Here is a 23265-nt window from a genome sequence, read left to right as displayed (position 1 = left end):
TCAGATACTCCTGTGCTCCTTGTCTGGGCAAGAGTGAGGTGCTACTGAGGCAGCTGGGGCATCTGTTGGGAGATGTGGTGGTGGTGGGGGGTAATGGTGGAGCTGGGTGGGCTCCATAGACCAGGCCTGACTGAGGGTTTCTCATGCTAGCTGTTGTGTGGGTATTGGTCTGCAGCCTAAGGACCTTGGTTCAAGGCTCAATTCCCCAGGACCCATGTCAGCCAGATGCACAAAGGGGTGCACGTCTGGAGTTCATTTGCAGTGGCTGGAAGCCCTGGTGCACCCATTCTCTCACATTCTGTCCCTCTCTGTTTCTCTCTCTCCCTCTCTCCCTCCCTCCCTCCCTCTCTCTCTCCCTCTCTCTCTCTCTCTCCCCCCTCCTCCCTCCCTCCTTCTCTTTATTTATAATCTGCAGGAGCAACTGGTGTTGGAATATGGGAATGTAGAGGCAGCTTGTGACTTGGCACCAATTACTGGTGGTATACAAGGAAGGATGTAGGTTCACCTTGTCTACTTAACTCAGTGAGCACACCTCCCTGGCGGCTACCCATGCCCAGGGAGCAGGCTTTCAGGGTGTCTTCCTGCCCCCAGCAAGTACTTCCCCAGAGGCCACAGGGAGTTAGGGAACCTGGAGCTAGGGAACTGGGAGCCCATGCCAACCCTCACCCAAAACGTGCAGGGTCTCAGCCACCTCACATCAATACCTTGGGAACAGTGAACCTGGGAACTGGGGAACCTGCGGTCAAGGAACCAGGAACTTAAGATTCAGGAGCCCTGCATGCACAGGGTCCCAGCCACCTACTAGCACAGGAATACTGGGAGAGTTGGGGAGCTGGGGAACCACAAGTCTAGGTGATAACATATTTTTAATTTTCCAGCATTTTATAATTTATTGCTTTGGTGGTGGGAGTAAATACATGTTCTGCATACTGTAGCTTTCCTTAAATTTTCTTTTAAAAAATATTATTTAGCCGGGTGTGGTGCATGCCTTTAATCCCAGCACTTGGGAGGCTGATGTAGGAAGATCACTGTGAGTTCGAGGTCCCCCTGAACTACATAGTGAATTCCAGGTCAGCCTGGGCTACAGTGAAACCCTACCTCAAAAAACAAGAAAACAAAGTTATTTGCAAGGGGAAAGAGAGAAAGAGTGAGAATGAATGGGTTCGGCAGGACTTCCAGCAGCTGCAAACAAACTCCAGATGCTTGTGCCGTTGCACAGCTGGCTTTACATGGGTGCTGGGGAATCAAACCCAGGTTGTTAGGCTTTGTAGGCAAGTGCCTTAACCACTGATCCAGCTTCTAAATTTTCTTTTCCTTTTATTTATTTTTATTCTTTGTTTTTCAAGGTAGGTTCTCACTCTAGCCTAGGCTGACCTGGAATTCACTATGTAGTACCAGAGTGGCCTCAGACTCTCAGCGATCCTCCTACCCCTGCCTTTCCCAGTGCTGGGATTAAAGGCATGTGCCACCATACCTGGCTAAATTTTCTTTTTTATTTTTAAATATTTTTTGGTTTATTTATTTGAGAGCAATAAAGAGAAGGAGGGAGGGGGGGGGAGAGAGGGAGAGAGGGAGGGAGGGGGGGAGAGAGGGAGAGAGAGAAACAGAGAGGGACAGAATGTGAGAGAATGGGTGCACCAGGGCTTCCAGCCACTGCAAATGAACTCCAGACGTGCACCCCTTTGTGCATCTGGCTGATGTGGGTCCTGGGGAATTGAGCCTTGAACCAGGGTCCTTAAGCTTCAGAGGCAAGTGCAGCCCTAAATTTTCTTTTTGATGACTCTGAAATATTATTTTCTATAGGTGATAGGAAACTCAAGAACTTTCAAAAGAGGCCTTTTATTCTCAATCTTGTCATATTTGGGTTTTGAAACCTATCAAGTCCTTTCTCAGGTTGCTGTGGTTCATGCTACAGCCAAAGGTAAGCAAGCTAAATATCTTGATGACTCAGTTGTTCTTGTTTGAATTTTGTTACATGCTTAGTTATTCTTGAATACACAATGAAACTAATTTATTCTCTTCTTTGTTTGTCAGTATATATATTTAAACTTATTTCTAGAAACTAGAACTTCAGAGATACTTTTATTCATACTTTATACACTTTTAAAAAGTTGAAGATGATTTGCATGTATGTGAGTTACAGAACAATATACTTCTGTGTGTGTGTACATCAAAATTTTGCTGACCTTTCCTTTAAAAATGGCCAAATAATTCTATTTGTCCAGTGCCAAGGTATTGTGCCGTTCTTAATTCAATTAGGGAAAGGTCATAGTACTTTGAGATAGGAATATTTTATTCACAAATAGCATGTCCCTTATCAAATCCCACATAACTGATTGAAAAGAAAAATAAATTCTTCATATTTCTTGTTTGGTATAGTATAGATAAGTAAACATACATTGAAGTTTGCCTATTAAAATAATATATCTTGGGCTGGAGAGAAGGCTCAAAGCCTGGTGGCCAACGTTCAGTTTTTGAGTACCCACATAAAGCAAGATACACAAAGTGGCATATGTGTCTGGAGTTTATTTTGAGTGGCAGAAGGCCCTGGTGCACTCACATCTCTCTCTCTGCTCACAAATGAAGAAGCAATAAAAACATTAACAAAAAGGATAAATTAATACATCTTAAAATCAAGCCAGTTGTTTAGAAAGTCATAATTTTAATATAGAGAAATACCATTCCAGTTTACAGATTTTATAGATAATTTATTTATTGAATCAGAATCTCATGTAGCCCCTGGTAGCCTTGAACTTGCTATGTAGCTGAGGATGTCCTTGAACTTACATCCTCTTGCCTCCATCTTCCAAGTGTTGGGTTTATAGGTATGTGGATCAATTTATATTTTATATAGTGCTGAAAATGAAGCCCAGTATCTCATGTATGGTAAGCAAGCAAGCTGTCAAAAGACCAACATCCCTAGCCCTAGTCCTTTTGTTTTTTAGGATCTTAATTTTAATTATAAAGGAGAATGCAATTAGGGGAAGAAACAAATTTAATATTTGAACAGATTTTTTTAAAGTATTGACAGAAAAAAATATGAGGTCAAAAGGTGACTGACTGCCCATTTAACATTTTTTTAAATCAGTTTTTAAAATTTGTTTCCTGTTGTGACAATTTCATGGACATATATGTTGCTTTCTTTCTTTTTTTCTCTTTGAGGTAGGATCACACTTTAGCCCAGGCTGATCTGGTACTCACTGTGTAGTCCCAGGGTGGCCTTGAACTCACAGTGATCCTCCCACTTCAGCCTCCTGAGTGCTGGAACTAAAGGCTTGTGCCACTGTGCCCAGCTATATGTTGGTTGCATTTTGATCATATATACTCCAAACTGTTTTGTCTTAAAGAAAATGGATAATTGAGAACTGTTCTGCTTTTTCCCCTAATTTATATGATGCATTATTTTTATTAAAAATCTTCCACCTGTGATTTAAGATATCTTGTTTCTGCAAACATATGCCAATCTAGTAGCCTATAAGGTTTGGATTCTCCTGGCTCACCTTCCATTGTTATAAGTACATTGTGGTCACAAGCACATTCACCAGATTGTGTCCTGCTGGGAATGTCAGGCAGGCAGGTTTTATAGGAAAGCACTTTTAACCATTTGGCCATCTTCCCAGCTTCATCACTGTAAATTTTAATTCTCACAGCAATCTTACGAACTTAGGAGGAATCTTACCACAATACTTAGTTTTTAAAAGAAGCTTCCAAAGTTAAACTTCTTCAAAATGTCAAAGCAGAGATTAGAATTCAAATCTATTTACTTCTCTTTGCATACTTAGTCTCTTTAATGCTTTAGAACTATAATGGAAATAATGTTAATACTTTCCCAAACAACAAAGCTAGCACTTTGAAAGACAAAGCTAGAATTATCTTAAGCTTCAATAATAATAGTGCACTTTTTAAGAAGTGTCTTAATGATAAAAAACAAGTCACTATTTATTAAATTGAAAAAAAAAACATTTTAAGGATTGAGCATGTACCTCAGTAGATAAGAGTTCTTGCCTATCATGCATGAGGCTCTAGACTTGATCCTCAGTACCATATAAACTGGCATAGTGAAGTTGGCCTTCAATATCAGAACTTGGTAGGTAGTGGCAGGACGGTCAGAGTTCAAGGTCATGAGACCTTGTCTCATTGAAAACAAACAAGCAAAACACATTTTAAAGTGACTAGTCTTCTTGAGCAGAGTGCATTCTAGTGCATTTGCAGTAGCAGGAGTGAAGGTGTGTCTGGTGGTCAGTGATTTCTCTCATACCTCTGTGAGTTTGTCAGTCACTACTCTCTATTCTTTTCCTCCACCTCTAGAGGGTGTGACCATGACTGGGCTGTGGGAGGGAGGGAGAGAATGGGCACACCAGGGCCTCCAGCCAATGTAAACAAACTCCAGATACATGCACTCCCTTGTGCATCTGGCTTACGTGCGTCCTGGAGAGTTGAACCGGGATCCTTTGGCTTTGCAGGCAAACGCCTTAACTGCTAAGTCATCTCTCCAGCCTTATTGAGCATTTTTAAAACCAGTGGGTCAAGTAGCAAAGTATTAGTAAAGATACAGAAATTTGAACAATATAAGTATAATAAAAAAATTCAACCCCTAACAGGAAATCCACTGTTTATAAGCTTACATAAAACACTTTTCTAAAATATTGCCTACTTGGAGCAAGGCTTTGTAGTGGATACATATTATCCCAGCACTCAGGAGACTGATGCAGGAGGATTGTGAATTAAAGCCAGCCTTGGCCATATATGCATATATATATATATATATACATACATACATACATACATACATACATACATACATGTGTGTGTATGTGTTTGTGTGTGTGTATATATATATACATATATGGCCACACATACATACATACATACACATACCTCACATACCTCAAAACAAATAAAAATGTACTGTGTACCTTGTAGTGAAGGATGTATAATTTTTCTGAAAATGTGAAAGTTTTTTTCCTAATAATTTCTAATAAAAGGCTAATATAACTCATAGCAGAACAGTTGGTTAGCATGTCCTAGACCCTGTGTACAGTCCCTCGCACTACAAGTAAAGTAAAATAAATCAGTATTATTTTGTCACGTTTTCTAATGTCATTATAACAAAATTAAAAACCAACAGCAAAATGTTGGCCCAGGAAGTCCAGTGTTTAGTAATTTAAAATTTATTTCTCAATAATTCATGGGGAGAGGAGAAAATTATAATGGTAATGATAACATATTTAAAATGGAATAAAAATAAGCTAAAGTGGAACTTAGAAAAGAATTATAGCCCTGTATTTTTTTTTTGTTTATTAAAAACAGAATAACCAATGAATTACCCTTCCAATTAAGATACTAGGAAGAGAAACTTATTAGAAAGCCAGAACAGAATCAAAAGAAGGAAATAATAAGGGGGAAAGTGAAACTGATAATATGGAAAGAAAGAAAAGAATGAGTTGAGTTTTTTTTTTATTTTGGCTTAGAAATACTTATTCATTTATTATTTATTTATTTTTATTTATGAGACAGGATCTCATGCAGCCAAGTGTGGCTTTGAATTTTGGATCTTTCTGCCTCTACCTCCCAGTGCTAGGATTACAGTCTGTACCACTAAGCCTGTTTCATGTGGTAGCAGGGCTTCATGCATATTAGGCAAGCATTCTACCAACTGAGCTGTATTCCCAGCTCAGGATCATTTTATTTATTTATTTGACAGAGAAAAAGGGAGAGAGAGAGAGAATTGGCGTGCCACGGCCTCCAGCCACTGCAAATGAACTCCGGACATGTACACCCCCTTTTGTGCATCTGGCTAATTTGGGTCCTGGGGAAATGAACCTGGCTCCTTTCGCTTTGTAGGCAAACGCCTTAACCGCTAAACCATCCCTCCAGCCCCTCAAGATCATTTTTGTAAAAGCTTTAATAAAATCCATCATTAGTACAAGATGTACAGTGTTGAAAACAGATGGATATGATTAGGTTGCAAACAAAGCTATAAAAAAATCACTAGAAAACACCATGGGGACCTCAGTATGTCAAACTAAGATAATTTGAAATATCCAGGAAATAAACTCAGAAGGAAGAACTAGCTGATATGGATAGAGAAAAAAAAAAGTGCTGAATATAAGAAATTCAAGCAAGCACAAAATATTCAAGAAAAAAAAGCAACGAAGGCTGATTAGAAAAGAAATACTAACATTTGACAGACTAAGGGGGGATGGATCTAAAGTTTGAGGCCAGTGTGGAACACACAGTGAGACCCTGTCTCAAGAGATGGGGGATGCAGCTCAGTGATGAGTGCTTGTCTAACATATGCAAGGTCCTGGGTTGATCCCCCAGGACTATAGGAACAAACCAATCTTAACAACTGTTAAAACATAAGAGAGAGTAAAGTGTGCTCAGCGTTCAAAGGTATTTGAGGCCACTCTGAGAATACAGTGTGAATTCCAGGTCAGCCTGGGTTAGGGGGAAACCCTACCTCCAAAACACAACACAACACAACACAACACATGAAGTCCAGTCAGTCCCTTCCCAGGAGAAGCAAAGAAGTAGGCTCTGTTGCTGGTTTCTAAGATGGCTCACTCCATAGATATGCCTGCCTCATGGGACCTGCTCCCTGTGTGGTTTTCTTTAATAGTTGGCTGGGTGACATGTTTCTAATAGGATAAGAAAGAAGTGATGGTATATCACCTCCAAGGCTCTCTGGGCCCTATGGGATTGATTTCAATTTTCTTTCTTGACATGGACTTAAGGTGTTTTCAAAAATTAGTCATTTTAGAGCACTAGACTGTACTTAAGTCTGTGTATTACATAGTAATGTATAAAATAGTTCTGAAAGTTGTTTACAATGCCAATGAGTTTCAGATTCTCTATGTAGTTAACTGCATAGTTAAGAACAAAGAACATATAAGTTTTTGGTGAAAGCTTTGACTTTTAAAAAAAGTTTTTGTATGTTTGTTAGATCATAAGGGAATACCAAATTAATGTGATTCAATCCATGTAAATTAATAATATTCAGTGCTGCAAGTAGATATAGTATGCCATAAATTCTTCACAAGAAATTGCTTTTTCACAATTTAAAAATATATGTCTCAACTTTAGTCAGTATCATTAGTTCCGAGTTAAATTTTTTGTGGTTTCCATATATTGTTTATTATAGTTGCTTCATATTTCCATATAGATTTTTTAGAATTTCTGATTTTTCAAACTACCTCAAAGGTAATTTCTGTTAGTATTATCACACATATAAAAGTATTTATGTTTTTTAGAGTTATTACCATATGCCTTTGGAAGACTTACTTTACTTTGCTTTTTGTTTTCTTTTGTACTCTTAGAAGTTAAAGAAGTTCTTGAACAAGCAGACTACTTGTATGAAAGTGGAGAAACAGAAAAATTGTATCAATTGCTTTCCCAGTACAAGGAAAGGTATGTATTATGGTGATATGTTTGAGGGTTTTTTTTGTTTTGTTTTGTTTTTCCTGGTAGGGTCTCACGCTGGCCCAGGCTGACCTGGAATTCACTATGTAGTCTCAGGGTAGCCTCAAACTCTTGGCGATCCTACTACCTCTGCCTCCTGAGTGCTGGTATTAAGGCGTGCGCCACTACCCTGGGCTCTGAATTTACCTTAATGTCCGCCTCCCCCCCCCCCCCCCCCCCCCCCAGGTAGGGTCTCACTCTAGCCCAAGGCTGACCTGGAATTCACTATGTAGTCTTAGGCTGGCTTCGAACTCACAGTGATCCTCCTACCTCTGCCTCCGAAGTGCTGGGATTAAAGATGTGCACTACCGTACCCAGCCATAAAAGTATTTATTTCATCATCCATATTGTATATTTCTGGTTATTTAAAAAATATTTAATTTGTTTGTTTATTTGAGAAAGAGAAGGGAGAATGTGTATGGTGCAAGAGGATGGGTGCAGCAGGGCCTCCAGCCAGTGCAAACGCTCCATGTGCCACCTTGTGCATTTGGCTTATGTGGGTACTGGGGAATTGAACCTGGGTCCTTAAGCTAAGCTATCTCTCCAGCCCTTGTTCTTTTTAAAAAAGTAATTCCTGGGCTAAGGAGGTGGTTCCGTAGCTAAAGGTACTTGCTTATAAATCATGATGGTCCAGGTTCAATCCCCCAGCACCCACGTAAGGCCAGGTATACATAGTGGCACATATGTCGGGTGATTGTTTATAGTACCAAGAAACCCTGGCACCTGTCCCCCTCCCAAATAAATTTTAAAAATTACTTTTTTAAAAAAAATATTTTCAAGGAGAGAGAGATAGAAGAGAAACAGACAGAGAGAATGAATGTACCATAGCCTTCAGCTGCCACAAACTAACTCCTGGCCCACCCAGGTTTATGTTGGTTCTGGGGAATCGAACTCAGGTTGTTAGGCTTTGCAGGCAAGCCCCTTAACCACTAAGCCATGTCTCCAGCCCTAAAAATTCCTTTTCAAAAATAATTTGTTATTAATATAAAATTTAAATAAATTTACTGGGGCATGAGAAGGTGATCTGGCATTATTCAGTGGCAACTGTGCTTAGAAATAATTTTGCAAGGATTCTTCCTTTTTTCATTTTCAGCATGAGACTGAGACTACACATATTGTATACAATGTCAGTGTGTACTCTTTGTAGGGAGGAGGTAGAATCTTTTTCAACTCTGTAAGTGAAGCCTTCTCCCCAGGATCTACCAGTTTTTACTTCATAGGTATCTATAAGATCTACCTTTCCTTATTCAGTCTGTTCTTCTGAGTTGACTATTTTGGTACTTATGGTGATAACTTAAAAAGTAAGGTAAAAGGTATAGTTGCTCCATATAGCTGAATCATAAATATATTATTACTACCTTTAGTTTGGGATTTTTATCCAAATACAATTTGTTGTTTAAAAATATTTAGGTTTAGCTGAGCGTGGTGGCGCACGCCTTTAATCCCAGCACTTGGAGGCAGAGGTAGGAGGATCGCCATGAGTTCAAGGCCACCCTGAGACTACATAGTGAATTCTAGGTCAGCCTGGGCTAGAGTGAGACCCTATCTTAAAAAAAAAAAAAACATATATATTTAGGTTTAAACAAGCATTTAATAGTAAATAATTTAAGATATTTCTCTTAATTGTGATTTTGTTGCTTGTGGTACTGGAGATTAAAGGCAGAGCCTCTCACACATTGTTAGGCAAACATACTACCACTGAAGTACGTCCAATTCCAGTCTTAATTGTAACTTAAAAATATTATTTACTTATCTGTGTGTCTGGGTGTGCCATGGTCCCTTTGCTGCTGAAAAAGGACACTAGATGTATGCTTCAGTTTGGTGTGTCTGGCTTTATATGCATGGTAGTGAATTGAACCCAGGCTGTCAAGGCTTTCCAAGCAAGTTCTTTTAACTGCTGAGCCATTTTCCCAGGCCCTTCTTTGTTACTTTCAATGTATTCACTGTTTTAGTTTCATATTGTTGTATTTAGATAATAGTTCTTCAAGGAGTCTAGAGCCCTTACTTGAAATATGTCATGCATCATTGAGTTCAAACACATTTTTAGATTGCATTAAGTTCATTCATTCATTTACAAATATCCATCTTACACTTGTTATGTGCCAAAGGTTATATTTGGGCTAAAGATTTGATAGTTGTGCTTTTGCACAGTATGTCCCTGTCCATTAGGTTTATATGGTATGTACTGTTTGAAGTAGTGCGTGAGCTGTGTGAAGCACAATGCTAGTAAGTCAAGCCTTAGGTTACATGTTGAGTTTTAAAGGGCAAGTATTTAGAAAACACAACTACAAAGATAATTTCTAAGGAAGTGTTTTAAATATTAAAGATAACTTAATTTTTATGAATAATGGGAACATTTTAATAAATAAATAAATAAATAAATGTTTTATGAAAGAAAATAACAGATTTACTATTAATATAATTTAATATTAATAATGCCTTTGATATCATATTCCTTGCTAATGCTAGCCAGACTGAAATAATCATTCATTAGTCATGTGTCCTTTAACAGTTGTTAAATGTGAGTCAAAATGGTGATTTTATGTATGTATTTTTTTCAAATTAGTGATGATGCAGAGTTGTTATGGCGTTTGGCAAGAGCATCACGTGATATAGCTCAGCTTAGTAGGACTTCAGAAGAAGAAAAAAAACGTTTGGTATATGAAGCCCTAGAGTATGCAAAACGTGCACTAGAAAAAAATGAATCAAGTTTTGCTGCTCATAAGGTGAGTAGGATAAAGTTAATTTATTATATACTGAGAGCGGTATATTAGTGTATACTTAGCTATTATCCCTAATTTACATAAGAGAGAAAATTGCTCTTTTTTACTATATTTTGAGAATTTCTTTCTCTCTTTTTCTGTCTGTGTGTGTTTGTCCATGTATGGTGTTCATGTGTGTAAGTGTAGGCATGCACATGTCCTGGCACATGTGTGGAGGCCAAAGGACAACCATGGGTGTCAGTCTTCTTGTTATGCCCTATTTGAAGTAGGGTTTCTAGTTGGCCTCTGCATATACTGGGCCAGTTGGCATGTGAGCTTCTGGGGTATTTTCCTGTGTTACTGTAACATAGTAACATAGGGATTGCAGAAGCATGCTCCTGTGTCCATCTTTACATTAGTTCTGGGGATCCAAACTTGGGTCCTTATGTTTTTAAGTCATTCTTTTTTTTTTGTTTGTTTTTGTTATTTATTTATTTGAGAGCGACAGAGAGAGAAAGAGGCAGATAGACAGATAAAGAATGGGCACGCCAGGGCCTCTAGCCACTGCAAAGGAACTCCAGAAGCGAGCACCCCTTGTGCATCTGGCTAATGTGGGTCCTGGGGAATCGAGCTTCGAACCGGGTCCTTAGGCTTGACAGACAAGTGCTTAACTGCCAAGCCATCTCTCCAGCCCTTTAAGTCATTCTTTTAACCTATTTTTAGATACTTTTTCCTGCCTTTTAAAAAATATCTGCCTACAATGACAAGGTTATCCTTAAACTCTTTAACCTATCTGTGGATCCTTCTCCTTCAGTCTTCCAAGTAGTTGGGCATACCAATTCTTTGAGTCTTTATATTTATCATGTATCCTTGGAGGCAGGTGATAAATATTGCCTTCATGTTTTTTTTTTTTTAATAGGAAGTTTAATAAGAAGTTCCTTATATACTCAAAATTCACTATTAATAGTGTATAATTCAGTGTTTTAGTTGCTCAGTGTATTGCATTTTTGTCATCCATTATGTAGTTCCAGAATACTTTCCCTTTATGCCTTTATGCCTGCTGCTAGTTAATTCCAGTTCCCATTTCTCCCATACCCTGACAAGTACTAATTGACTATGAATCTGCCTCATATATATGCGTAAATTTTCAAGATTCATTCTTGTTGAGCATTGGTAGTTCTTTTAAGGCTAACATGCACCCTACTTGATGGAAAAATAACTTTTAAAAATAAGATTTATACATGTTTAAAATAGTAATTTCTTCATTTTATTATTCAAGTTGAAATGAGTTTCCCTTATCTGGTTTGAGTAATTTTGTCTTGAAATCTGTTTGGACGTTAATTAGTATTGCTACCTCTACTTGCTTTCTATTTCCATTTACTTGGAATACTTGTTTCTATCCTTTCACTGAGGGTCTTTTCCAGGGGTATGTGGTTTTTCTTCTTTTTTGACTTTTGTAGGTATATGGTATGTTTATATGTTTGTAGGTGCATATGTGCAGATACACATGCACATTGGTTTCAGGTGTCTTCTTCCATCATTCCTCACCTTATTTTGGGGGTCTGTTACTGATCCCAGAGCTCACTGAGTTGCCTAGATTAGCTAGTCAGCTAGCCTCAGGGATCCTTCTGGTTCTGTTTCCCCAGTGCTGTGATCACAGGAGGGCACTGCCATGCCCAGTTTTTATGTGGGTGCTGGAGATCTGACTTTTTAGGTCCTCATGCTACCTTGGCAAGCACTTTATGAACTGAGCCATTTCCCCAGCACTCCCTTTTAAATGCACACATGTATGTGTAGTCATGTGTGTATGTTTGTGTACAGTTCAGAGGACAGTCTTGGGTGTCATTCTCAGGCATGCCAACTATTTTTTTGAGACAGGGTCTCAATGGCCTGTTTTTTTTTTTGTTTTTTTTTTTTTTTACCAATTTCGTTGGGGTGCCTATGAATGCCAGGGTTCCTTCTCCCTCTGCCTCTTCTTCTCTTGTGCTGGGATTACAGGTGCATGCACACGCTTAGTACTTTTCCATCAGTACTGCAGATCCAACTCAGGCCCTTGTGAGACAAACACTACCAACTGAGCTGTCTTCCCATCCTGAGACTTGTCTCTCATAGGCCTCAAATACAATACATGAGGCTTCCTTTGTAAACCTATGTGCTAGTCTGTGCATTTTAAATACAAAATTGAGGCTGTTCAATTGAGACTGTTCACTTTCATATTTTTTATTGAAATATATACTCTTGTCATTTTGTTATTTTTGTAATGTTCAGCTACTTTATTAATATTGTTAATCCTCATTTCCTTGTGTACTTATTTTACACATTCTTCTTTCCTTTTCTGTTGACTCATAAATGTGTTTCTCTCTTTCTCTTTTTTTTTTTAACAAAGTGGAATTCCCTTTAAAATCTTCTGTAGAAGCCAGGCATGGTGGCACATGCCTTTAATACCAGCACTCAGGAGGCAGAGGTAGGAGGATCACCATGAGTTCAAGGCCACCCTGCAACTCCATAGTGAATTCCAGGTCAGCCTGAGCTAAAATGAGACCCTACCATGAAAAAGAAAAAAAAAAAAATTCTCCTGTAGTGCTGGCATAGTTGTGAATTCCTTTAGTTTGTGTTTGATAGAGAAAGTAATTTTTCCTCCCTCAATTATGAAGGATAGTTTTGCTGTATATATTAATCTAGGTTTTCAGTTATTGTCTTTCAGAGCTTAAAGTATATCATTTGATGTCTCCCTGGCAGTTTATGTTAAGAAATCTACTATGATTATTAGTTACCTTTATATGGTATGTAATTTGGTGCTTTTCTCTTGTAGCTTTTAATGCCCTTTCTTTGTTCTGTATATTTAGTATTTTAACTGTATTATGATGTGGCTAGGTTTTTTTCTGCTCTAAATGTCTCCTGTATCTGGATATCTCATTCCCTAGATTTGGGATATTTTATGTGTGATTTTATTGAGTATATTTCTCTGCCCCAAATTTTGTCTCAGTGGTGGCTCATAGGCTTAGAAGTTCTGTTCATATGTTTTTTTTTTTTTTTTCTTTGCCATTCGCCCTGATGTTTCTGTTGTATACTTTATCCAACCTATTGGTAAGGCTTTCTATTGTTTTTTTTTTTAAGAAGAAAGTCATGCTTTTAAAAAAAAAATTTGAATGTGTTTGTATATTTATTGGAAAGAGAAAGAGAGAGAGAGAGAGAGAGAGAGAGAGAGAGAAACAGACAGGGAAAGAGCATGAGCATAGGTGCTCCAGGGCTTCCTGCCACTACAAATGAACTCCAGACACATGTGTCCCTGTGGATCTAGCTTTATGTGGGAACTGGGCAATCAAACCCAGTACATTAGCCTTTGCAAGCAAGCTTCTTTATTGAGCCATATCTTCAGCCCTGAGGTTTTTTAATTTTCAAAGTATTTTTACTTATTTCTGTACTTGCAAGCAGAGAGAGGAAGGAGACAGAAAGAATTGGCATGCTGTGGTTTCCAGCTGCTGCCAGTGAACTCAAAATGCCTGTGGCACTTTGTGCATCTGGCTTTATGTGGGTATTGGGGAACTGAACCTGGGTCATCAGACTTTTCAGCCAAGTACCTTAACTGCTGAGCCATCTCTCCAGCACTTTTTTAAAATTTAATTTTAATTTAATTAATTAATTTATTTGAGAGAGTGAGAGAAGGAAAGAGGCAGATATTTGGTGGGGGGCAGCATCTCTCCATCCCTGAGCCCTGATTTTTTAAAATGAGATATTATTTTCATTTCAAAAAATTTCTGTTTTACCCCATTCTCCCCGTCCCCTTTTTGAAATGGGGTTTTGCTCTAGTCCAGGCTGACCTAGAATTCACTAAATAGTCTTAGGCTGGCCTTGAACTCACAGTGATCCTCCTATGTCTGCTTCCCAAGGGCTGGGATTAAAGGCATGTACCACAACACTTGAATCTTTCCTTCCTTATTTATTTATTCATTTATTTTTGACAGTTTTAGTGGGCTAGGGTAATGGCTCAGCAGTTAAAGGTACTATTTGCAAAGTCTGATGTCCTGGATTTGATTCCCCAGAATCCATATATAAAGCCAGATGCACAAAATGGCACGTGTCTGGAATTCGTTTGCAGTAGCCAGTGGCCCTGTCATACCTGCTTTTTGTCTCTCTTTCTATTTGTAAACAAATAAAAATATGTTTTAAAAGTGAATATTTTTATTTATTTATTTTTGAGCAGAGAGAGAGAGAGAGAGAGAGAGAGAGCAAGAGCAAGAAGGAGAGGGGAAAGAGAGAGAGAATAAAAGATAGTGTGAGTAGGCATTCTGGGGCCTTTTGCCACTGGAAAACAAACTCCAGATGCCTGTACCACGTTGTGCATCTATCTTTACATGGGTATTGGGGAATAGAACCCAGGTCAGCAGGCTTTGTAAGAAACACCTTTAACTGCTAAGCCATCTCTCCAGCCCCATTATGTTTTGTTTTTTTTTTTTTTAGTTGAAGACCTTCTATATCCTATATTGACTTCCTTATTGTATTCCATGTTTGTGTTCTTTATGAATTCATTCAGGAATTTTTGTAATCGTTCTTTTAAATTCTTTGGAATTTATTGGCTGAATTGTCTTTGGAATCAGCTACTTTGGGATTGATACTTGTGGTTTGAATGAGGTGTTTCCCTTAGCCTCACAGTTTGAATACTGGTTCTCTAGCTGTTGGCATTTTGGGATGTGGAGACTTCAGTGGAGGAGGTTGCTGGGGAGTGGGGTTGGGTTTTCTTGTGTTATATCCAGCTCCCCTTGCCATAGTTCAGCTTGTTTTCTGCCAGCTGCTGTGGCAATATGTGATGCCCAGTCTCTGCCATCATTTTCCTGCCATGATGAAGCTTCCTCTTGAGACTGTAAGCCAAAATAATTTTTTTTTCTTTCCCTCAGATGCTTTTGGTCAGGTGTTTTGTCCTAGCAATCTGTAATAATGATAACTGTAAATATTAGGAGTTATGCTGCCTTGATTTTTCATATTTCTTATTTTTTTTGCAATATAATTTCTATATCTGTCATTAATTCACAAAGTAGATAAATTTAATGACCTGTTTTCTTTCAGGTGAAATATTTTGTGATTTTTTTTTTTTTTTTTTAGTTTGGAAATTAGGTTTTAGTTGGGTTGAAGTCATTGATACCCACTATACTATAAATAGATTACTCTCAGACTATGTGCTAAGACTCTGAGCATGATGTCTAGCACCTCTTCAAGTAGAATACTAAGTACAGAAGCAATCACAACAAATCAGTAGATCCTCTATGAAAATATACTAGTAACCAATTAAAAATTTACCCCTTTGGGGGAATAAAGGAACAAGGATATTACAGTATGTGTTAAGATAATTTATTTCTGGTAGCCATGTGTGGTGCTGCATGCTTTTAATCCCAGCACTTGGGAGGCAGGGTAGAATTATCGCAGTGAGTTCATGGCCACCCTGAGACTACATAGTGAATTCCAGGTCAGCCTGGACTAGAATGAAACACTACCTTGAAAAACTACACACACACACACACACACACACACACACACACACACACACACAATTTCTGGTGTGGGGAGACAGTTCAGTTAGTAAAGCTCATTGTGTGTGCCTGACAACTTGAGTTCTGATCCCAAGAACCCACATAAAGCTGGATGTGTAGTGTGAACATCCCTTATTCCAGTGTTTTTACAGAAAGAAGGGAGGTGGAGTCAGGAGAATCCTGAAGTTTGTCGGCCAGCAAGCTACCCTAGTGATTTCAGCTATGAATAACACGAGACACTCTGCCTCAAAACCGGGAAGAAAGTGAGGATCAACACTTTGACCTCCATACACATATACCATGGTCAGCACACGTCCACATGAACACACAAACATATGCATACACAAACATACAAATTTTAAAAATGATAGCTGTTGGGTTAGATTATTCAGTGGTTATATGTGCTTCCTGCACAAGCATGAGGGTCTGAGACCACTTGAGTTTGAATCTCTACAGGGACAGGGAAGGGAAGTGATGCACAGAATTAAAAGTAGATTTTAACCAGTGTTTGTCTCATGCACAGATGCAGACTTTCTGGGCAGTCAGTTCCTCTGGGCATAAGTAAAAACTGTCTCTGTGGTTACTTGGCTGATCACAGTTGGAGACTGTTGTTATGTAATTATTGGTGTGTGTGTGTGTGTGTGTGTGTGTAGGAACAGGCTGTCTCTGCAGTCAGTCACATGTGCTATAGATGGAGATTGTCTCTGGCCTCAGTGAAGGGGCAGAATGTCTATTATGTATGCATTTGTTCATAATCATTGTATCTTTTTAATAATGTTTTTAGCAAATATTTTTCTTTAAAATATTTTTATTTGGGGGCTGGAGAGATGGCTTAGCAGTTAAGCACTTGCCTGTGAAGCCTAAGGACCCCGGTTTGAGGCTTGGTTCCCCAGGTCCCATGTTAGCCAGATGCACAAGGGGGCACACACGTCTGGAGTTCGTTTGCAGAGGCTGGAAGCCCTGGCGTGCCCATTATTTCTCTCTCCCTCTATCTGTCTTTCTCTCTGTGTCTGTCGCTCTCAAATAAATAATAATAAAAGAAAAATTTTATTTGTCTGTAGAGATGACTTAGCAGTTCAGTTAAGGTGTTTGTCTGTGAAGCCTAAAGACCTATGTTCAATCTCTCCAGATCCCATGTAAGCCAGACACACAAAGGTGAGGCAAGTGCAAGGTCGCACATGCCCACTAGATGGCACAAGTGTCTGGAGTGCATTTGTAGTGGCTGAGGACTTGGCTCGCCAATTCTCTCTCAAGAAAAAAATTTATTTGAGAGTGGGCAAGAGAGAAAGAGGCAGATAGGGAGACTGGGTGCACCAGGGCTTTCACACCACTGCAAACAAACTCCAGAAGTATGCATCACCTTGTGCATCTGGTTTACATGGGTCCTGGGGAATCGAACCAGGGTCCTTTGGCTTTGCAGGCAAACACCTTAATCACTAAGCAATCTCTCTAGCCTTGTAGTAAATATTTTGTCTTACCCATTTTCGTTTGGTATTAGTATAGGCACTTCATCTCTTTTTCTAGCTGTTTATGTGAAGTATTATTTAAAACAATTTTTATTTTCTATTCATTTATTTGAGAGCGAGAGAGAGCGAGAGAACGAGAGAGAGAGAGAGAGAAGTAGAGAGAATGGGTGTGCCATTGCAAAGAACTCCAGATGGATGTGACACCTTGTGCATTGGCCTTATGTGGGTCCTGGGGAATAGAGCCTTGAACTGGGGTCCTTAGGCTTCATAGGCAATCACTTAACCGCTAAGCCACCTCTCCAGCCCCTGAAGTATTATTTTCTTTCCCAATTTATTTGTTTTTCCCTCCCTCCCTCCCTCCTTTCTTTCTTTCTTTTTTGAGGTAGGTCTTCACTCTATTCCAGGCTGACCTGGAATTCACTATGTAGTCTCAGGGTGGCCTCGAACTCACAGTGATCCTTCTACCTCAGCCTACCGAGTGCTGGGATTAAAGGCATGCACCACCACACTCAGCTTCCTGTTTATTTTTGTGTTAACAACTTCCATATTGTAGACAATAACCCATGGTAATTCATCTCCCCCCCACACACATACTTTCCCTTTTGAAACTGTGGTCTCTATCATATATCCTCCCCCTTTCAATCAGCCTCTCTTTTGTTTTGAGGTCATGATCCTTTCCTCCTATTATGATGGTCCTGTGTAGGTAGTGTCAGGCACTGTGAGGTCATAGATACATAGGTCATTTTGTGTCTAAGGAACACACTGTAAGGTGTCCTAGCTAGCCCTCCTTTGGGTCTTATATTCTTTCCGCCACCTCTTCTGCAATGGACCCTGAGCCTTGGAAGATGTGATAGAGTTATTTCAGTGCTGAGCACTCCTCTGTCACTTCTCAGCATGATGGTGTCTTCTGAGTCATACCAAGATCACCGCCATCTGAAAGGAGTAGCTTCTCTAACTGAAAGTGACAGCAGCATTTGTGTGTGTGTGTGTGTGTGTGTGTGTAGGAAAATTAAGAGGAGTGCTTACTGGACAGTTTGGTGAGCATTGTATATACATTTAGCCAGACACCAGCAGATAGATGTTACACCCTTAGGGCTCATGGCTACTACCCCCTCTCAAATTAGTGGGCAGTTGGTTTGCCCCCTAAGAGACATGCCACTTTTGCACCCATTGGCTCATTTGGCCTGGTTGGCCAAATTAAAGGCTTGCAGTGTGCACTGTAGAGTAACTCCACTGGGGATCTCTCTCTCCCCCATTGAACTATATGCAGCATAGCTTTTTCCAGCTTTCTGTCATCTGATCTACATGGAGAATATTTTAAGCTCAACTTCAGCAGGATTTCTCAGTGACCTTGCAGCGCAAGTATGTGGAGTCTTCAGCAATAGGGTCATACCATCTATACCTGATGGAAAACCAAGAGCCTTGGCAGCAACCTATAACATTTTGGGGCTATCAGTGACTTCTCTGGCCAACAACTTACTGGAAGGTATCCATTCCTGGCATGGAAAATTTTTTAGTAACAGTCTATGGCTTTTGAGTGTTCCATTGTCCTAAAAAGTAGGTTTCATTATGATGTATTTATATCTTCTTAGATTTTGGTTAACCCTCCCTCCATCTTTCCTTTACTCAGTCTCTTCTCTTGAACTCACTTAGGACTTTTTAATGTCATTAATCTGTTCTTCTACTTACATATGTACAATACCATCCTATTAAGTCCCCCCCTTTCTATTCCCTGTGTATCTTCTTTGTAGCTTATTTTCCTCTGCTACTGAGTTGAAGTGTCGTTTTGTATCCTCTTAACCACTACCTGTGTTTCTTTGAATTTTAGTTGTTGTATAAAATATTTGATTCATGTTTTTAAGACATTCTGCTAATTCCTACCCAGTAGTTGGTTAGCTTACTTACATGTAATGTATATAACGATTCCATTGTTGCTTGTTTTGTGTTTGAGTTATAATTTTTTTCTCAATTGCTATGTTTTATTTGGAGGGGTATTGTATATATTTGTATAAACCATTATGATTCCTTTATTTCTCATATCATATATTTTGAGTTATTTTTATAGTGGTTACCTTGAGAACTACCACTACAATAATAGTTTTTAACAATACATTCTGGATTAGATGGCAAGTTAATTTCATTAAAGTTTCACTCTTTTGTATATCTGTTCCTGTCTTACTCTAAGTTTACTTGTACTTTAGTACTTTCTTAGCTCTTCAACTGTGAGAAATGAATTTTTTTTGGGGGTGGGGAGGTTTGAGGTAGGGTCTCACTCTAGTCCAGGCTGACCTGGGATTCACTGTGTAGTCTTAGGCTGGCCTCAAACTCACAGTGATCCACCTACCTCTGCCTCCCAAATGCTGGGAGAAATGAATTTTTGTTGTGTGATATATCCAGTCTGTGGTATTTTGTTACAGCATCTCAAGAAGACCCCTATGGGCATCCATGGTTGCTGGTGAGAAATCTGTTGTTAACCTTACTGAAGATTCTTTGTGCATGATGAGTTGCTTTATTCTTGGCTCTGTCAGGATTCTCTTTAATTTTGATAATTAAAAAAAAAATATTTTTGAGGAAGGAGGAAGGGAGCCAGAGGGAGAAAGGGTTTGTCATAGCCTTTTGTCTCTGCACATGAGAGGATCAAACCTGGTCCAGCAAGTTTTGTAAGAAAACACTTTAACTGCTCTTCCATCTCCCCAGCTCTATATTTGACAGCCTGATTATGAGGTTAGCTGCAGATCTCTGTGAGTTTGTCGTACTTTGGGTTTTCTTTCCATCAAGGTAAGGAAGTTTTTTCCAGTTGGATTTTCAGATATTCTTTTGTCCCTTTTTTTCTCACTTCTCTTGACTTCTATATTTAGATATGTTTAATATTGTTTTATAAATCTCCGAGGCTCGGTTCACCTCTCCTCATTCTTCTTTACTGGTGACCAAATTGGGTAATTTTTATTTTGTTTTGTTTTGTTTTTTTTTGAGGTAGGGTCTCACAGGCTGACCTGGAATTCACTGTGGAGTCTCAGGGTATCCTCAAACTCATGGTGCTCTTCCTACCTCTGCCTCCTGAGTGCTAGGATTAAAGGCATGTGCCACCATGCCTGGCTCAATCCCTTCCCTTCTTTCCCCTTCTCCTCCCCTCCCTTCTCTTCTCCTCTCCCATCCCTTTTATTGGTGGAGGTGCTGGGGATTAAACCCAGCGCCTCATACATAATTTCTTTTCCTTCCTTCTTCTCCCTTTTTCTCCCTCCCTCCTTTGTAGAAGCTTTGTATGGACATACCATTTGTTAGTACCATCATTTCCCTACTCCCATTCCACTGGGGGCTCTGGCCTCAGTGGGATTGATGGTATTCATCTGGAGGTTGTTATGACTTGTGAGAGCAGCAGTCCAGACTAGAAAATATCAATAGTGTCTTCATTAAACTGTTTTATTCTGCTTGCTCAAATCTGCCGTTGAATAATAATAATAATAGTTATTATTATTTTTGGTTTTTCAAGGTAGGTTCTCACTCTAGCCCAGGCTGACCTGGAACTCACTATGTAGTCTCATGGTGGCCTCAAAATCAGGGCAATCCTCTTGCCTCTACCTCCCAAGTGCTGGGATTAAAGGCTTGTACCACCATGCCTAGCTGCTGTTGAATTTTTAATAGTGGATTGTCCAGTTTAGCTAATGTGCCTGAATGTGAAATGTCCCCTGTGGGCTCATGTGTTTGAACACTTGGCCCCTATGTAGTGGTGGTGTTTGGAAGGTTTTGCAAACTTTAGGAGGTGGAGTCTTGCTTAAAGAAGAAGGTCATTGAGGGCAGGCCTTCATAGGCTTTATAACCTAACCTTATTCCTGTTTGTTCTCTACTACCTGAGTCTAGCTACAGTGTGATAATTGTACCTCCTGATATGTGGGAGGTCTCAGGATCTAGTTTAAAATATAGCGTAACCTTCTAGTCAACTGGATTTGAATTGGTCAGTTGTCCATGGAGATTCAATGATGTTAGTTTATAGAGGATATGTGTATATGCAGCTCAAAATATACTACATTGAAAATTTTTGGTGAACATGTCAGATACAAGGTTGTATTGGAAAGTGATGATAAATTAGAATCATACAGGAATTAGCTCATATAAAAAGGGGAAGGCAATTATTTTAAGAAACTGATATTCTACAGAACTGAAAAGTAGGTTACTTTTTGGCTTCAGAAACGAGCTTGATTTTTCTGGTCTTCATTGTCTCTTTTTTCTAAGAGTATCAGTAAATATTTTTCTTTCTTTCTTTTTTTTTTTTCTGAGGTAGGGTCTCTCTTTAGCCCAGGCTGACTGGAATTCACAGTGTAGTCTCAGGGTGGCCATGAACTCATGGTGATCCTCCTGCCTCTGCCTCCAGAGTGAGTGCTGGGATTAAAGGTGTGCACCACCATGCCCAGCAATATTTTTCATTGTAGTTTCTCCCTCCCCCCAATCCCTACCTTCCGTAGTATCCTAAATCTGGTGACTTTCTACAACACCTGGGCTGTGAAGCCTAGAAGTTTTAGATTCAATTCTTGTTGAAGAAAATCAGCTTGTCTCAGTTTGGGTCTTTTGTCCAATGAAGTTCCAGTAGCTATGTTGATAATGTCATAATTGACATAAATGACGGTTATGACTTCCTATTGTAGCATCCTACAGATGTTTGAAAGGTAGATCCAAGAAAAGAGGATGAGAAGATAAAAAGGTTTTCAGTTATATACCTTTCTAAATGTATAATTGGACCATAAACATAATCTGTTATCTATTAATTATATTTAGTTTTCTTGAATTTGGTCAGTTTTATCTTGTACTGTAGCTCTTTGCAAATGTGTCTTGTCTGAGTTCCTAGAGGGCCATGTCCACTTTTATTTGTCTTCTACATTTAATGTAGTTTTATGGTTGCCATTTGAAGAATAATTGTTTAAAGTTTTAGTACTAGATGGAACATTAACAGTACTATTCTCACTTTCCCCCCTCCTTTTAGTGGTATGCAATCTGCATTAGTGACATTGGAGATTATGAAGGCATCAAGGTTAAGATTGCAAATGCCTACATTATCAAGGAGCACTTTGAGGTACTGATGAAATACATGTTGGTGAATTTGAAAAGTCAGGATTTCTCTGAATAGATTTGTTTTAGTTACCAATTACTATATAGCAAACCATCAAAACTTAATGGCCTAAACTTGGGCATCTTTTTTTGTTTGTTTGCTTATGTATTTATTTATTTGAAAGTGATAGACAGACAGCAAGGCAGAGAGAGAGAGACTGGACACCCCAGGGCCTCCAGCCACTGCAAACGAACTCCAGACCCATGTGGCCCCTTGTGCATCTGGCTAATGTGGGTCCTGGGGAATCGAGCCTTCAACTGGGGTCCTTAGGCTTCACAGGCAAGTACTTAACCAGTAAGCCATTTCTCCAGCCCAAATTGGGCATCTTGATACATATGTCTGCAGGCACAGCGTACTTGGAAGGCATGAGGATTCCTTAAGCCCAGGAATTTGGGGACTGCCTGGGCAACATAGCTAGATCTACCTCATTTTAAAAAGCCAAAACCAAAGCTTAGTGGCTTTGAGCAGTAAGCTGCTTATTTCTTATAATTCTCTGGGGCCAATTTAATGTAGCATTGCTTCTGCCTGGCTTCATTCACTTGGGTGGATGCTTAGCTAGTACTGGATGTTTCAGATGGCCTGTCATCAGTGAGTCCCTTCTTCCTTCTATTTTTATCATTTAGTGGGCTAGCTTAGCTTTGTTATATGGGAAATGCCTTTCAATAGTGAGTGTTCTGAGGGGAGAGCCAAGTGAGCAAACTTTTATCAAACCATTTGTAGCACAATTACTAGTATTTCGTTAAGTTTAAAAACTTGAAGTACCTGAGCCAGTTTCTGTGAAGGAATTCCAGTCATACAAGGTCTATAATCTGAAAGCATATTTAAATGTATTAATCTAACACAATCAACATACCACTCTCAATAGTGATAATTCTATTTAAAATTATGTTGTATATATTGTGTGTAATTTTTGATTCTAGAAATTCTGTAGGAATATTTATATCTCATAACAAACATATATTACTCAGTTATTCTCACAAGAAAACTACCATATTTATTTTACTATTTTA

The 23265-nt window shown here is 39.1% G+C and overlaps 1 protein-coding gene across 2 annotated transcripts in view; it reads left to right on the top strand.

Annotated features, from left to right (window-relative positions):
• The window catches only part of Rmdn1 (regulator of microtubule dynamics 1), a 46802-nt gene that overhangs the window by 13571 nt on the left and 9966 nt on the right, over positions 1-23265 (top strand). For both annotated transcript variants that reach the window (XM_045144378.1, XM_045144379.1), the window contains exons 2-5: positions 1804-1921; positions 7320-7410; positions 10028-10187; positions 22130-22219. In XM_045144378.1, coding sequence (XP_045000313.1) covers positions 1804-1921; positions 7320-7410; positions 10028-10187; positions 22130-22219 — 459 coding nt within the window. The remainder of the gene's footprint in view (positions 1-1803; positions 1922-7319; positions 7411-10027; positions 10188-22129; positions 22220-23265) is intronic.

The sequence above is a fragment of the Jaculus jaculus genome, chromosome 2 (assembly GCF_020740685.1).
Source record: "Jaculus jaculus isolate mJacJac1 chromosome 2, mJacJac1.mat.Y.cur, whole genome shotgun sequence".
NCBI lineage: Eukaryota > Metazoa > Chordata > Mammalia > Rodentia > Dipodidae > Jaculus > Jaculus jaculus.
This window is presented reverse-complemented; position numbering and strand designations above follow the sequence as displayed.